This window comes from Neoarius graeffei, chromosome 19 (assembly GCF_027579695.1).
Source record: "Neoarius graeffei isolate fNeoGra1 chromosome 19, fNeoGra1.pri, whole genome shotgun sequence".
Lineage (NCBI taxonomy): Eukaryota > Metazoa > Chordata > Actinopteri > Siluriformes > Ariidae > Neoarius > Neoarius graeffei.
Window position 1 is genome coordinate 21245732 of NC_083587.1, and position 18760 is coordinate 21264491.

General features: G+C 41.4%; 1 protein-coding gene across 6 annotated transcripts in view; it reads right to left on the reverse strand.

Moving 5' to 3' along the window:
* Positions 1 to 18760, reverse strand: part of relch (RAB11 binding and LisH domain, coiled-coil and HEAT repeat containing) — a 121484-nt gene that overhangs the window by 82098 nt on the left and 20626 nt on the right. For all 6 annotated transcript variants that reach the window (XM_060899857.1, XM_060899856.1, XM_060899855.1 and 3 more), the window contains exon 2: positions 7514 to 7603. In XM_060899857.1, the coding sequence (XP_060755840.1) occupies positions 7514 to 7603 (90 nt within the window). The remainder of the gene's footprint in view (positions 1 to 7513; positions 7604 to 18760) is intronic.

Sequence of the window (18760 nt, forward strand, 5' to 3'; positions counted from 1 at the left end):
TTTTCCATTTATTTACTAAGAGACCTTATGTTGGCGGATACAGGTTGGAGCAAGTGACGTCGGGGCAGAAATAGTGACTAATCGCGACTGAATCTATTGATTAGTCGCCTACTAAAATAATCGTTAGTTGCAGCCCTAGTGTCTTCCATGGAAATATTGGCCATTCTGGACAAAAGGTCTGCTCACCCTTGCTCAGCTCAGTGAAACGCCAGAGGAGAGGAAAACGCTTTGGTGCGCTCCTGTTGGCATGGACTTCGCACTCCACTACCTGCAATATTTCTCTCCAATGTGTGGTCATTGTGCAACAAACTGGATGAATTCCAGCCACTGGTAAGGAGAAACAGGGGCTTTCATTCATCTTCCATTTTATACTTCATGAAGACGTGGCTATGCAGACTCATTCTGAACTCTGTGTTGCAGCTGGCTGGCTTCTAACTTTTCAGAGTGGACTGTAACACGGATCTTTCCGGTAAAACAAAAGGGTGGTGGAACCTGTTTTTATGCCGAGAGCGGCTTGGTGCAGTGATGTGCCAGTGATCCTGCAACACTGTTCTCCTGACCTAGAATCATTTAGCATTAATTGTAAACCCTTCTACTCCACGCGCGAGTTTGCATCATTCATTCTGGTCAGCGTTTACATTCCAACACAGGCCAACATGCAGAATATACAGTGCATGCTGGCAATCAGATACTTGGTGTGGAGCAGACTGACCCAGACTCCCTAGTTATTGTCCTCTGTGACTTTAACAAAGGTAACCTCAGCCATGAGCTACCAAAACACAAAACAGTTTATTAAATGCCCAACCAGAGAGAAGAATATTTTGGATCACTGCTACACTATAGTTAACAATCCCCATCATGCACTGGGCCACTCCGACCATGTCATGGTCCACCTGATTCCTGCACACAGGCAAAAATTAAAGCTGAGGAAACCTGTAGTGAGGACATCTAAGATGTGGAGCAATGATGCTGTGGAGAACCTTCAGGTGTGCTTGGACTGTACAAACTAGGATGAGTTCAGGACCACTACCAACAGTCTGGATGAGTACACAGAGGCTGTGAGATCCTATATCAGCTTCTGTGAGGACTACTATGTTCCATCACGAACCAGGGTGAGTTACAATAAAGACAAACCCTGGTTCACAGGTAAGCTTAGACAGCTAAGGTGGCAAAAGGAAGAAATGTTCAGGAGTGGGGACAGAAACAGGTTAAAAAGATTCTAGGAATAGGTTTAGCAAGGCAGTGAGAGAAGCTAAACAACTGTACTCTGAGAAACTCCAACACCAGCTCTCAGCCAAAGACTCTACATCTGTCTGGAAAGGACTTAGACAGATCAACTACAAACCTTCAGCTCCCCACTCTGTTAATGACTTGTGCCTGGCCAACCAACTGAAGGAGTTCTACTGTCGCTTTGAAAGACAAAGACAGTGGGATTGTCCTGATAACATCCCCCATGACTCCACACTCCAGCTCCAACCCACCGCCTCCTCCACCTCTACTGCTGCCAGGGCCTCTCGACAGCTTCACACCTCAGAGGTCCATCCACCCACCACCACAGCCATTCTGGAAAGGAATGTCAATAAGCTAAGAAGCTGAACCCCTGCAAAGCAGCAGGTCCCGACTCCGTCTCACCATTTACCCTGAAGCACTGTGCTGATCAGTGGTTTCTGGTGTTCACAGACATCAACACCTCACTGGAGACATGCCATGTGCCAGTCTGCTTCAAGGCCTCCACCATTATCCCCATCGCCAAAAAGCCAAGGATCACAGGATTATATGACTACAGACCCATCGCACTGACTTCTGTGGTTATGAAATCCTTTGAGCGCCTTATTCTTTACCACTTCAAAGAAATCACTGACTCACTCCTGGACCCCATGCAGTTTGCCTACAGACCCAGCAGATCTCCAGATGATGCTGTCAGCATGGCTCTTCACTTCATCCTCCAGCACCTGGACTCCCCAAGAACCTATGCTAGGATCCTGTTTGGGGATTTTAGTTCCGCCTTCAACACAATCATCCTGGCTCTTCTGCAGGACAAGCTCTCCCAGCTGAGCGTGCCTGACTCCACCTGCAGGTGGATCATTGACTTCCTGTCTGACATGTGAAGCTGGGGGAATTCGTCTCCGACTCCCAAACCTTCAGCACTGGATCCCCCCCCCCAAGGTTGCATCCTTTCTCCTCTACTCTTCTCCCAGTACACCAACAGCTACACCTCCACTCAGTCTGTCAAGTTCCCAAAGTTCGCAGATGACGCCACCCTCACTGGACTCATCTCTGATGAGGAGGAGTCTGCCTACAGGTAGGAGATTGACCATTTGGTGTCCTGGTGCAGGCAGAACAACTTAGAGCTCAATGCTCTAAAGACAGTGGACTTCAGGAGGAGCTCTGCCACACCCTCTCCCATCACCCTTTTTGACTCCCCAGTAACCTCTGTGGAGTATTTCTGCTTCCTGGGCACTATAAATCACCCAGGACCTTAAGTGGGAGATGTATACCTGCTCTCACCAAGAAAGCACAGCAGAGGATGTACATCCTGTGGCAGTTGAAGAAGTTTGATCTGCCAAAGACAAATGATGGTACACTTTTACACCACCGAGTCCATCCTCACCTCCTCCATCACCGTCTGGTACGCTGCTGCCACTGCCAAGGACAAGGGCAGACTGCAGCACATCATTCATTCTGCTGAGAGGACAACTGGCTGCAACCTTTCATCTCTTCAGGACCTGTATGAGTCCAGGACCCTGAGGAGAGCAGAAAGGATTGTGGCCAACCCCTCTCACCCTGGACACAAACTTTTCAAACCACTCCCCTCTGGTAGGAGGTTTTGATTCTAACAGATTACAACCTCATGCCATCAGGCCAGCTTTTCCCCCCCACTGCAGCTGCCTCGTCAATAAGGTCAGAGACCCCCACTAACTCCAACCTCACACTTCCATTCTGTAACATTAATGTACTCTGAACTGCAATTTGCACATTTCAAGGTCACATCATACATCTTCATTCTGTGAACTTTAATGCACATTCCAGCTCACACTGTATAGCTTGGCAACTGACTGAGCTCATTACACATTCTCTTCCTCTCTCACACATAGGTCTCCTCTCCATCTTCATCATGTGACCCACTTTTGCACATTCCAGACATACTGTACAGCTTGGACTTCAACAACTCCTGCACATACCCCTTAAATATGTCCACTTTTCTAATTTGTATATTTCAGATTCTTCATTCTATGTATATAACTACTTTTTGTGCTCGCTAAATTCTTCTATTTTAACTTTTCAAGCAGCAATCACCAAAGCAAATTCCTTGTATGTGAGAACGTAGTTGGCAATAAACTTGATTCTGATATAATATACAGTGGTGCTTGAAAGTTTGTGAGCCCTTTAGAATGTTCTATATTTCTGCATAAATGACCTAAAACATCATCAGATTTTCACACAAGTCCTAAAAGTAGATAAAGAGAACCCAGTTAAACAAATGAGACAAAAATATTATACTTGGTCATTTATTTATTGATGAAAATGATCCAATATTACATATCTGTGGGTGGCAAAAGTATGTGAACCTTTGCTTTCAGTATCTGGTGTGACCCCCTTGTGCAGCAATAACTGGAACTAAAACGTTTGCGGTAACTGTTGATCAGTCCTGCACACCGGCTTGGAGGACTTTTAGCCCATTCCTCCGTACAGAACAGCTTCAACTCTGGGATGTTGGTGGGTTTCCTCACATGAACTGCTCGCTTCAGGTCCTTCCACAACATTTCAACTGGCTTAAGGTCAGAAGTTTGACTTGGCCATTCCAAAACATTAACTTTATTCTTCTTTAACCATTCTTTGGTAGAACGACTTGTGTGCTTAGGGTCGTTGTCTTGCTGCATGACCCACTTTCTCTTGACATTCAGTTCATGGACAGATGTCCTGACATTTTCCTTTAGAATTCACTGGTATAATTCAGAATTCATTGTTCCATCAATGATGGCAAGCTGTCCTGGCCCAGATGCAGCAAAACAGGCCCAAACCATGATACTACCACCACCACCATGTTTCACAGATAGGATAAGGTTCTTATGCTGGAATGCAGAGTTTTCCTTTCACCAAACATAATGCTTCTCATTTAAACCAAATAAGTTCTATTTTGGTCTCATCTGTCCACAAAACATTTTTCCAATAGCCTTCTGGCTTGTCCACGTGATCTTTAGCAAACTGCAGACGAACAGCAATGTTCTTTTTGGAGAGCAGTGGCTTTCTCCTTGCAACCCTGCCACGCACACCATTGTTGTTCAGTGTTCTCCTGATGGTGGACTCATGAACATTAGCCAATGTGAGACAGGCCTTCAGTTGCTTAGAAGTTACCCTGGGGTCCTTTGTGAACTCGCCGACTATTACACGCCTTGCTCTTGGAGTGATCTTTGTTGGTCGACCACTCCTGGGGAGGGTAACAATGGTCTTGAATTTCCTCCATTTGTACACAATCTGTCTGACTGTGGATTGGTGGAGTCCAAACTCTTTAGAGATGGTTTTGTAACCTTTTCCAGCCTGATGAGCATCAACAACGCTTTTTCTGAGGTCCTCAGAAATCTCCTTTGTTTGTGCCATGATACACTTCCACAAACATGTGTTGTGAAGATCAGACTTTGATAGATCCCTGTTCTTTAAATAAAACAGGGTGCCCACTCACACCTGATTGTCGTCCCATTGATTGAAAACACCTGACTCTAATTTCACCTTCAAATTAACTGCTAATCCGAGAGGTTCACATACTTTTGCCACTCACAGATATGTAATATTGGATCATTTTCCTCAATGAATAAATGACCAAGTATAATATTTTTGTCTCATTTGTTTAACTGGGTTCTCTTTATCTACTTTTAGGACTTGTGTGAAAATCTGATGATATTTTAGGTAATTTATGCAGAAATATAGAAAATTCTAAAGGGTTCACAAACTTTCAAGCACCACTGTATACAATTATTATCTATCATAAACAAAAGTTTCCATATCCATGTTTATACTCTGGTTTGTTTCTTTTTTAAATACTGTGACTATTTGTTCGGTCTTAAAGTGTATTACAAGAAAAGTGTATTACAAGAAAAGTGAATACTGTAATACATACCGATTAATAGATAAGCATCTTCAAATATTGTGATATTTTTTGCCACATCTCCCTTTCCCACCACTAATATGGAGGGGATGAGAATATAAATTGACATCACAGTTACTGTTAGATATTATTATTGTCAGACAATTATTATTGTTCAATCGCAAGTTAAAGAGAAACCTAACAAATAGAGCAAGATTATGTGAATTTAAAGATCCTAATACATGTTTTTCATTAGAATTTAGGCCTCTCCATGGATTCATCCTGTGCGCCATCTTCAAAGAATGAATACACTGGAGCGGAATGAGGCTTGAGCTGAATGTGTTCAGTGAAGCACGTTGCATGGCCTCATCATCATTCAGAACATCTGAGCATCACATGGACACTACAGTGACCATGAAAGGAGAAGCACTAAAATGTTCTCTGCAGGACTAGCCAAGATTTTTTGTAGTGACTAGAACAACAATACAGTAATATCTAGGGCTGTAACGATATGCATATCGAAATACGCAGAGCCACGATCCGTATCACGATACAAGAAGGCAGAATCGCGGTACACCCTTTCAAACTTCTCCTCAGCCCAAAAACAGAGGTGCTTCCAAACTTCAATTTATGAATACTTTACTTTTTATTTAAATTACATTTTAAACTTACTTAAATTACTTTTATTTTTTTATATCTATTAGTAAGTCGTTTTTTCGCCGACCTGCGACAATCTTCTGCGAGTCACGCAACGTCCACACTCGCCACTGGCAGAGCATTCATTTCTTTTAAGCGGTCGCCATTCTGGTTGCGACGCGGGGAGCGAATCTGTAAACAAGCAGCTCATTGGCTGGCTAGGTGTGCCACAAGCCAATCACAATCACTTGACCGGAAAGGCATGCAGTGTTGCCAGATTGGGCAGGTTTAGGTGCTTTTTGGCTGGTTTTGAACATATTTCGGGGTGGAAAACGTTAGCAATATCTGGCAACACTGAAGGCATGTCTGCTTGGGCGGAAGCCTTCTGCGGCAGTTACATTTTGACACGCGAGCAATGTTTCACCATAAAAATTCCGTAATTTCCATCTGTTTTCCGCGATCACAGAAAATCATTGGGCCTATGAGAGTGAGACAGTGAGAGAGCCACCCCCCCAAAAAAAAATCTTAACGGATTTACACGATTTGGAAAAATGACTTTCAGAACCGAAAAAAACAGAGCTTCCGGCTCAACAGTATTATTTTGAGAAATAAAACAATCTTTGGATATACATTTGTTCATTTTTGCATACATATTACTCATTCTCTGCAGTGGTCTGAATTATTTGTTATTAAATAGTTAATGTAAGTAAGTAAATGTTAATAAGTCAAATTTACTACTTTAAAAAAAACATTTAAAAAAAATCGTGGGCGTATCGAATCGTGGGTCAAAAATCGTGATACGAATCGAATCGTGAGTTGGGTGTATCGTTACAGCCCTAGTAATATCGGATGCTGACTTCATGGGACAGCTCTGAATAAAAGAAAGGAAAAAAAAACCCACACACAAGAAGACAGGGTCATCTATATCTCCCCACCCTATATACCAACTATATATCAAGTTTCAAGATATTATTCATCACATTTTTCAAGTTCTGCTGCAGGAAACCAACCCTACCTCTTTACACTGACTTCAGCAGCCCATGGCATAAACCCACCGGACCTTTGGTCCAGGGGAGCTAAAAATTTAAATTTCTCACATTTCTTAGTATCAAAAGGCACATATACATTACTTAATCAACACATATACCAACTTTCAAGACCGTACCACTCAGTTTTCAAGTTCTGCTCTGGAAACGAAACCTACCCCTAAGACTAACCTGAGAGATTAAGTCTGAAATTGTTTCCATGGAAACATGAAAAATTTAAATTTCTCAAATTTCTTAGTATGAAAAGACACATCTACATCACCTTGTTAACATGTATACCAAGTTTCAAATCCGTATCATGAATAGTTTTGGATACATGCTACGGAAACGAACATTGCTCTTAGAAACAAAGTCAAAATCTATTTTTTTTATGTAAAATATTTAAATACTTTTGTTTTTTTTCCAAAAATCCAAAATGGCAAAAGGCACCAGTTCATATGTTGCTTGATATGTACAAAGTTTCATGAAGATATCTTCAGTAGTTTTAAAGATATGACCCGGAAACAAAAACATGATGGGATAGACGGAACCAGTTTCTATATGCCCCGCCCAAACGAAGTTTGCCAATAAACAAACCAGACATCAATAAATATTTGTGGCATTAAAAAGGGTTGCCATAAACCTCTGAATGATGAACAATCCTTGTGCAACCAAATCACAAAGCTAAACACAGAATTAACCTTCTCATCTGACTTTTGATGACCACAATGTGTCCTACTGAACTTGTTCCGTTACTCGCTACACTTACCTGCCACCCTCTCGTCCGATTCCCTGTTCCCGTCGTCTGAGTACCGTGTGAAATCCAACGAGTCCAGTGTGCTGATGCTGCCAGCCCGATCTGCAAAGAGGTGGGGGGGATAATTTAAAAATCAGCATCTCTCTCACTCTAGTTCTACTATACTCATAACCCGACACAATTTATAAAAACAATTGGCAAAATAAATTTAACATGCATAATTTATATCTTACGCCAAACATAGTCAGTCAATTCAATTAAGATACGTTTGCTGTCCCGTGTTTGCTTCTTTAGTTTTCCAGTGTAGCTACATGACTAATATAGCCAAGAAGTAAAAGAAATATATTCCATAATACAAACCGTATCCTTCATATCTTTATATAATTGCTTCAGATAACAAATTTATCTGGGGAAGCCATGGCCTAAAGTTTAAAGAAGCAGCTTTGGGACCAAAAAGGTCACCAGTTCGATTCCCTGGACCAGCAGGGATGGCTGAAGTACCCTTGAGCAAGGCACCTAACCCCCAACTGCTCCCCAGGCTGCCCACTGCTGTGGGTAATTCAGGATCTTGTATGTTGCTCTTAAGCCTAGGTCACAACCGCACGTATGATTTTTTGGCCGTGTGATTTTTGGCGTTTCCCAAATCACTGCATTTTGTTTGTTCATGGAGAAAGACGCACGTTGGCCGTAAGTTTGTCTTGCAACCTGAAAAAAAACGTAAGCGCCCGTAGAGTTTGTTTGACATGACAAAGAACCTCTGCGGCCGGTCTACGGCTCGAAAATCAGCACGTCACACGCGCGCCCTCCGTGTGTTTCACGCGCACCCTCCGTGCGTTTCTTGCGTTTTTTGCACGTAGACCGGCCGTAGGAGCACGTACGGCCGGTTGTGACCAAGGCTTTAATAAGAGCATCTACTAAATGCCTGTAATGTAATATAATTTGGGAGGGTAAATGATGTGCCAAATAAGATTTTAATAATTGTGCAGATACTGTGTCCTAAACCATAACTATAGGTCTGTGAGACATTACCAGTGAATTGGATGCAATCTGAAGCAGATACAGCATGTATAGAAAATGATTTTTGATGAAACAGACTTAAATCAGAAATATCAGCTTAACTTGGTTGACCAGCTACATTTGGTATAAAAATCATGCATGTTTGATATTTCACCAAACCATTGTTTCTATTAACTGTCATTTTCTCGGTGAAACCAACATGGTAACACACTGAACTATGGCCTTAAGCCTAGGTCACAACCGGACGTACGATTTTTTGGCCGTGCGATTTTTGGCGTTTCCCAAATCGCTGTTTTTTTTGTTCGTGGAGAAAGACGCACGTTGGCCGTAAGTTTGTCTTGCAACCGGAAAAAAACGTAAGCGCCCGTAGAGTTTGTTTGACATGACAAAGAACCTCTGCGGCCGGTCTGCGGCTCGAAAATCAGCACGTCACACACGCACCCTCCGTGCGTTTCTTGCACGTAGACTGGCCGTAGGAGCACGTACGGCCGGTTGTGATCTAGGCTTTAGTGATGAGCTCTGGGAATCTATTCACTCCTCCTCCTCCTCCTCCATTTCTCAACAAGCTACAAGTGATTCACAAACATATCCTTAAAACGACGACGCACCACACCATCTTGTAATGATGTCCAAAGTAATAAACAAACAGTCTTCTGGTTACACTTTTTTATAACCCACCCCAATCCAAAAAAAAAAAAAAAAAATGACCAGCAGGTATAAATTAACCTAACTTCATATAATTTCTAACCTAACCTGCGACACACTGCACCTACTTACAACCCAAGATAACTTATTCCTGATGGCCTACTTGGCTTACATACTTACTACTTCACTTATAACGTTTTATTACCCTTAGTACCATAAAAAGGTAATCAGTAAGCAAGACATGAAAAAAAAGGAGGTTGATCCTGACTCTGAAGTGATGCTATCAGCAGTCTGATGCTCCTTCAGCATATTTTGAAAAACAAGACTGTCTAGTGTAAAACGCTGAACTGACACAAGCTGCGATTACGAAAGTGGAAACAAATGTACATGACTGACTGACTTTACCACTGCACTGATAAGGAAGAGGAGTTGTTGTTGACGTGGCATTATAATGTTGACAAATCTATCTGTAGGCGTGACCTGAATAGCAAGATCAGCTGGCATGTCACATAGCAGCCCTGTGCAATTCTGTCCGAGGGTGTTATCCACTACTCCCAAAATCTAAATCCCATATACTACTGTACTAAAGAGTAGTGTAGCATTTGGATATCGACCTAATCAGCACCTTAATACAGTAGCATACTACAAGCTATATACTTGAGTATTATTAGGAGCTCAAATCAAACACCATTTTTTGCACTACGTGGAAACAAATGAAATACAGCATAGTAATTTTATCATAAGCTGCCTGGTCAAAATGGAGACAGATATCCAGTCTTTTGACGAATCAAGAAATTCTCCTCAAAAGTAGAGTACAAACATACCATGCACGCATTAGGCCCGTACTTGTATACGGAGCAGAAACGTGGCCGATGACTAGGAACCTTGAAAACATGGTGAAGGGATGTGATTGCTGGATGCTCCAATATATGGCAAATATACATTGGGAAGAGGGAATATCAAGGAAGAAAAAAAAAAGTGATAGAGAGATGTTAAGTGGAAAGCATATGGAATTTAATGAGAAGACAACATTTGAGATGGTTCTGGCATATCAAAAGAAAAGAGTAGCGTGGAACAGAGAGCAGCAGAAACTGTAATTGATGGAAGACACCCCCGAGGAAGGCCCCTGAAAACATGGAAGTGTATAGAGGAAGATATCTGTGAAGATTCTCAATCATCCAGGTCATAGTAAACTGTGGGTGGTAGAAATGGGCAACTGGACTTGCTTGAAAATTCTTGAAAACGTTTCACCTCTCGTCCAAAAGGCTTCCTCAGTTCTGTCTGACTATTAGGGAGTATCAGATATTTATCTTCTCCTGGATCAGAATTCTGATTCTGATCCAGGAGAAGATAAATATCTGATACTCCCTATTAGTCAGACAGAACTGAGGAAGCCTTTTGGACGAGAGGTGAAACATCTCATCTCATCTCATTATCTCTAGCCGCTTTATCCTGTTCTACAGGGTCGCAGGCAAGCTGGAGCCCATCCCAGCTGACTACGGGCGAAAGGCGGGGTACACCCTGGACAAGTCGCCAGGTCATCACAGGGCTGACACATAGACGCAGACAACCATTCACACTCACATTTCACACCTACAGTCAATTTAGAGTCACCAGTTAACCTAACCTGCATGTCTTTGGACTGTGGGGGAAACCGGAGCACCCGGAGGAAACCCACGCTGACACGGGGAGAACATGCAAACTCCACACAGAAAGGCCCTCGCCGGTCACAGGGCTCAAACCCGGACCTTCTTGCTGTGAGGTGACAGCGCTAACCACTACACCACCGTGCCACCCCAGAGGTGAAACATTTTCAAGAATTTTCAAGCAAGTCCAGTTGCCCATTTCTACCACCCACAGTATAGAGGAAGCTCTGAGGGAACTTAACCTCGAAGAAGAGATGGTCTATAACAGACTGAGATGGAGAACGCTCATAGCTCATCCAACCCCATGAAACATGGGAACAAAAGGACGTTAAATGAAGATTGATGATGATGAACCCACATCAGAACAGCCACCAAGTTTAAAACTCCAAATATCCAATATTATATTTGGATATAAAGGATATTTGAATTTTCTGCTCCTAATTTGCATCTACGCAAATTCGCATCTATGCAAATTCGCATTCTCACTCGATGTAATTCAGCCATTCAGTAAAACAGACATCGTTGCATTCTGGTGACTTTGCCCCTTCCTGTCCATCGGCTAGGCTGTATGACTGAATGCAAAAAGCATCCACGTTTCAATTTCCTGTAGCTTTAGTATGTTATCCGGGTATTAATACGACTACACAAGTCAGGAAATTTCCCAGTGTGATTACACTACTCACTAAAAAGTGCATTACGTATACCATTTGAGAGACATCTCTGGCTTAGTGATCTACTTGCACGACTGAAAACAGGAACATTTTCACTGACCTACAGTAGTAATTCATAGTAATGAGCAAGTATGTCCAAACTTTTGACCGGTACTGTACATCAAACAGGACAAAATGCTGATATTATAAACCAGTGGTCCGTAAACTTTTTAGCTTTTGTGTTAGTCCAGTTATAAATTATGATGCACTGTCGTCATCATGTGCTCTGAATCAAGTGTACCATGCTTTTCGTTTTCATCTCCTGTTCATACGAAAATATTAATTCAAAACCCACATTAACAGAAGCATTCATTATGCCTCTTTTCTTCTTGTGCATCTTTCATGAGAGGAGGGACAGTTGTATACAGCATTATGGAAATAATACAGTACGTCCTCAAAGAAATGTCCTGAAACAGGGCTTTATTCACACAGCGACTGACGAAGCCCCCTAACAGCAACTCTTCCTGTATGAAAATAGTGACGCAACTTTACATTTCCATTGTTGAGCTCCAATTACCAAAGATAAACAACCCAAGAGTGTACTTCCTTTGGCTTTCTCTCGGACATCCTGTCAGGTTTACTCATGCTCACTAACTGGCTAACAGAATTTGCACTTTGATATATGAATAAAGCCATATCAAGCATTTCTAAGTAAATATAGTTTTATGACTGCATTCAAAACAGTTTTCTACTCTAAAGGTACTCAGTAGCGTGTATACCTCTGCTAAGCCACATATCAACATCAAAATCAAGGTCACCTGAACCTAGGATACCTAAAGCTGTACACCAAATTTCATCAAAATCCATTCACTACTTTCTGGGTTATGTTGGAAACAGACCCCCAAAAAAACAAAAAACAAACAAAAAAAAACCCCTGGATCCACACGCATATCCCAGTGTTTTCCCCAGAAAAAAATTAAAGCCCTAAATTCTGGCATGATAACACACAGACAATTGAGCGCCAACGGCGCGAAGTGAAACTAGGGGGGTGCAGGGGCATGGCCGCCCCCGGAAAATTTTTTGAAAATAGATGCTCTCAGGTGCATTTTCAGGGTCTCTGAGAGGTTTATGATTATAGGATAGATTTTAACAGTGCTTCAATGATTTCTGACCTAAATAGTATTAGTGTATACACATTTGAAATTTCACCTTAAAGGTGATGATACACGGGGCAACTTTTTTGGGCAATGTTGCCGAGCAATGTTGCTGGCAACGGGCAACCAGGTGAGACACAGGGCAACTTTTCAGGGCAACTAACAATGGGCAACAACAGTTAGCAACGGCAGTTTACAGTTAGCTAAAAAAAAAAAAAACGATGTCTTAATTTTTGCTGTGACCATTTAATCAAGCTGTCTGTTGTTTTTTAGAGCTTTGGTGAGGTAAATTCCTCCATATAGAATATTAAAATAACAACTTACCGGCGTAAAAACAGATGAGGAATCTCTCCATCTCTTCACTCCACTGACACTGAGCGGCCGCCATATTTGTTTGAAATTTCTGATCCGAACCTCACCGGAGGTCACATGACTCGATACTCGCGTTCTGATTGGCTTATCTCAAAAAGTTGCCAGAGATTATCAAAACCATTCAGAAAGAAACAATGTTGCCCAATCTCAATAGAAAAAAAAAAGAGTCAAAACGCAATTGCCCAGCAACATTGCTCGGCAACATTGCCCAAAAAGTTGCCCCGTGTATCATCACCATAAAGTTCAACATGCAAGTTAAACTGTTTTGTTATAGATTACGGAGGTATACGATAGATTTTAAAATCTATGGGGATACCTTGCACTAAATTATCTATGATCAAGTAGTGTTGTAACAAAAATGTGCATGAAAATATGAACAGTGGTTTTGCTCCAGCTTACGCAATCCAATGAAGAGAATCGATCATCATGACCTCCTGTTGATCACAAAGGGATCTGAACCCAAGAACTGCCACCTTAAAATAAGTTGCTGTATTACTAGAACTGTAATGATTTAGAATGTTTCTGATGCAATTACCGTAACATATGTGTAACTAAGATGCACCGAAAAGAAAAGTAAGGCAACTGCATATAAAAGTTTAAATTTTGGCACTTTATTAAATGGATTAGATTAAGATTAAAACATATTTAAAGGAAAAGAAAACTTAATTCATACATTTAAGTTTGCAAAAAGATTATGTACTTATAAAAACATTCATGAAGAGATTGTGTTAATAAGTGTCAAATGTAGCATAATTGCGAATAATAATAAGCGTATTTGGCAGTGTGATGTCACTGTGAGCCTTTAACGAAAGAATAATCCGGAGCCTTCTTTTGTCAAATGGATCCCAGTGACATCACACTGCCAAAAATGCTTATCATTATTATTTGAAATTATGCTGTATTTGACACATTTGGACAACTTCACTTTGTGAGTGTGTTTATAAGCACATAATCTTTCTACAAACCCAAACTAATGAATTGAGTTTTCTACTCCTTTAAAGCAGATTAATTTTCCTTGGCTTTTGCTTGGCCCAATGTTGGGCAACCCTCTCATAGTCCATCTCGCGGTCATCCATGCTGATGTGGATTAATTTGTCCAGCGAGTCTTCTCCTAGCTTATTAAAATCAGTCGGCTTTGTCCGTCTGGTGGGGGACAACATCGGCAGCCAATGAGATCGCTTATAATGAATCGGAAACTTCTGGGATGTCTGACGGTTTCTTTCGATATTTTTATTGGACGGTTTGAACACGTGATCTTGACGTAGCCAACAGATTACAGTTTGTTTACATCCTACCACGCGGACATATTACTTTGACAGAATCAACACAAACATTGGAAAAAAAGGCCGCTTGTTTAACACAAATATCAGTCAATATGTAAATGGATCTGTTATTTGCTCGCCTATGTATCTAGTTACTTGTGGGTAGGAAATTTAACGTATCAGTATAAATCTAAGCGTATCGGATTTTAACTAAAGCGACTAAGCGTATCGGCAGGCAGAGCAAGAGTAACGGGCCTGATACGCTAAAACGCTTTGGGGAAAACTCTAATCAATTGTTCCTTGGTCCATGGCCCACCTTTCTTCAAAATTTCATCAAAGTCTGTTCACTAATTTTTGAGTCATGTTAGGAACAGCAAACAAACGGAGGCCAAAACAACCTCCTCCAACCTGTGGTTGACTGAAGAGAGCAACTGGACTTGCTTGAAGATTCTTGAAAACGTTTCGCCTCTCATGCTAAAGGCATCCTCAGTTCTGTCTGACTAACAGGGAGTATCAGGTATTTATCCTCTCATGGATCATCATAGAATCAGAATGCTGATGGCTGCATTGTAGGTGGCCGATAAAAGACGTCCCAGACCCCCACCTCTGTTCAATGATGGTCGTTCCAGGTTGACAAAAATGAACGATCCTCTCTGGTTAAGATGTCTGCCAGTTTTCTGGAAGTCCTCTCATAGGGATCTCATCCCAAAGTGCGTAGAAACATATCTGTGACGAATCTCAGTCATTCAGGTACATAGTAATCTGTGGTTGGTTGAAGAGAGCAACTGGACTTGCTTGAAGATTCTTGAAAACGTTTCGCCTCTCATCCTAAAGCAAGCAAGTCCAGTTGCTCTCTTCAACCAACCACAGATTACTATTGGTGTTGCTGTGTGCACACTAATCGTTTTAAAAACGTTAATCTGATGATCCGCTGATACGGTCTAATGTAAACATGGGCTAAGACATCTTTTATCAGCCACCTACAATGCAGCCATCAGCATTCTGATTCTATGATGATCCATGAGAGGATAAATACTGGATACTACCTATTTTAGGTGGTGTTTACATTAGACCGTATCCGTATCGTTTTCGTTGCGGATGCACTGTCCGTGCACATTAAAACGTCGGGAAACGACTCCACAGGCGGAACAATTTGAATCCACCAGGGCCCACGTATTCAACCCAGTACGTATCTGATCCGGTGCTGTGTAAACATTGAGGAACAAGGATACGCAGTGCTGAGCTCTAGCTGACGTCATTGGACAACGTCACTGTGACATCCACCTTCCTGATTCGCTGGCGTTGGTCATGTCATGTTGGTCATGTGACGCGACTGCTGAAAAACGGCGCGGACTTCACTTCCTGCTATTTGTCGACGGAAATACAGCATGGAAAACAACATGGACAATGACGGTCGCATTGTAGTACCAGTACCGCCGATAACAGACTGGCATACTTCATTTTTTACAACGACATTTCATATTTACTTCAGTTTTAAACAAAGACATATTTCAAATGTGTACCTTTTGACATCTCCTCCTTCGCGTGAGGGAAGTCTTTCCCACTTGCGCGGGCATCCTCTGGCGAGGGGTAGTGGTCCAAAAAACGGCCCAGTATGTCCCCATATTTTGTTTGGACACTTTCCCAGTCCACACCCTGAGCCGACACCGTTGTTTTATAATCCAATGTTACGTTTAGTAACAATTGGACCTTGTCGTCCGTCCATGAAAAAATGGTCTTTAGGCTTGCCATCCTTCCACTTGCAAGTGGTGAGTGACTTGCGCATGCCCGATATGCACTGGGATCATGTGACGTGCCGTCTAATTAGTTATGTGATTAGCGTATCCGTGTATTGGCGTTGCTGTGTGCACGGGGAACGGTTTTGTTGCGGGCACAGAAATTGTGTGTGTACGCGAATCGTTTTAAAAACGTTAATCTGATGATCCGCTGATTCGAAATAATGTAAACAGGGCAGTCAGACAGAACTGAGGAAGCCTTTAGGATGAGAGGCGAAACGTTTTCAAGAATCTTCAAGCAAGTCCAGTTGCTCTCTTCAACCAACCACAGATTACTATGTAGCTGGATGACAGATTCGTCACAGATAAACCTCCTCCAACAAACTTGGCGGAGGTAAAAACGTCCTGTCAGGTTAGCTTATTATGGCCAGCTAGTGATGATATAAATATAACAAAGTCCTTTCACAGTTCCTGTCCAATTACCTTATGTTGTTGTCCATCTATAAAGATTATGAATAATTTATGAATGTTATACAGTACGTACAAATTTCTCTCAGAAACCATGTCAAGCTAGCTTGAGCTATCTAGCTAGCTAATATTTACAGTGAATAACAGAATTTAAGAATATGGTTTAAAAATCCTCTCAGAAATCCTGTCAGAATAATTCATGAATAACACTAACCATGAATAAATAATATGAAAATTGAATAATATTAATAAAATTCCTTTCAGAAATCCTGTCAAGCTAACCTGATTATCTAGCTTGCCAATCAGTGAATAAGATGAACATTTAAGAATATGGCTTAAAATTCCTCTCAGAAATCCTGTCAGACTAGCTCATTTTATCAAACTGGATAACTAACAGTGAATAATAAGTATACTGAAGCATACGACTTCCAGTGGTTACCATAGCGGTTTTGCTATTTGGTATTCAGTTCTGAATTTTGCCCTTATTTTTTAAAAAAGTGTATGTAATACCTTATTGTAATGCTTTAAAATGAATATATATCATTTAGTAAATGACCAAAATGAATTAATAAAGCAAGGGGAAAAAATAAATGTTACTCATTTTATCATCAAGCACAAAACCACTGATAAATTGCGGTGTCCGGATCCTGAAAAAAAAAGGCAGCCTTGCCTCAGGGCCAATCTCGCATGACGTCATGCGTGGAACCCCGGTTATCTGGGTCATTTCGGTTCATTTGACTCCGTGCTTGTTTACTTGCTGAAATTGGATATTGTTGGAATCTTACAAAAATAACAATGGGAAAGTGCAGAGTTGTTTTTGGATGTTCAAATCCATATACAACAGGACATTCAGTTCACGAATTTCCAAGAAATGACACTAATCTAAAGCGACACTGGGTGAAGTTTGTGCAAACGAAGCGGGCAGATTTCGTGTCACCGACTAATAATAAATCTGATTCATTAAGTGTTCATCACCACCAGAACGACCACATGGGAATTATTGGAGCAAAAAAGAAACCCATTTATTTTATAAATAACATTTGATCTGACATTTGGACAGCTCATCGATTCCCCCATGATTGCCCACTTCATATTTTCTTTCAATAATTACACTGAATAAGTGTACATTTTAAAGATTATATTTCTGTATTTATTGAGATACGTGTAAATATTTTCCATACATTTTGCAGTGGCCAGCTTAGAATAAAAATCCACAAACCAATTGGAGTTTCCAATTCTCTCTGGCTGGTGGTGCATTATCGGCGGTGAATGGGACTGTCGTGAACTGAGTGAACTGGAAGTTTCTCGTCTTGGGGGCTCGAAAAGATAACCATTTATTCTGGAATATCCTTGATAATCATCTGCCCCTTCATCCGACATATAAGAATCCCAATCACTATCAGAATTCTCTCCAAAATGTGATTCCATATAGAGACTGAACTAACCACTGCTGTACACAGGAACGAAATTAATACCTGGATTGTTACATGTGTGACATCATGCACCCCTTTAGGATTTTCCAGTTCAGTCTCGGCAGATTCCGTAAAAATCGGCTGAGCTTATTGATTTTCCATCAATTTATGGCCTTTTATGGTTTGAAAACACATGGTCAATCAACAATGATTATTGCTTTGTACAAGGAAAATAAAAAAGTGGGGTTTAGGGATATTAAATTCACTTTAACCCGATGCTGAGATTGCTACCAAGCATTATTAGATTTTGGGCGCTCTCTTAAACTAACATCCAGTTACGAAACATTCCACTGGCTGCTTTTGACAACAAAAGATAATCTGAACTCATTTTAAAGTCAAAATAAGGTCACGGCCGGTCACGAATAGACATAGTCGGATACATCTCTCAGTTTGGTTACTGATGTGGCGAGTTTAGCAGTTCAAGGACACAAAGAAGAAAATAAAACACAAAACGCTGAGAAGTTAGGACTGTGAAATAAAAAACACTAAAGGCCTCTGCATGCTCTTGCGACAAGGCTTTCGCAGATAGCTTTTCGCAGACAGTTGTGATTTATCGTTGAGCAGGGAGTAATAGGCGTGCGCGATGTTATTCACCGCCACAACGCAAGGGGGCGCGAAGTCGCGAAATCGCTAGGAGTAGTTGGTGGGTGTGGTTAGTGGAGTGTTTATCCTCCGGTTACTTATAATGACTAGAAGTGGAGTCGTATAGATGTACGTACTTCCTCACTTCCTCGATCAACCGCTCTTCGTGCTGCTCCATCTTCGCTCGTGTTTTTAAAAATGGCGGTCGTGAAAACAAAACAAACCGGGAAAGTAGGGAAGCGGAAGTGCGTGTAC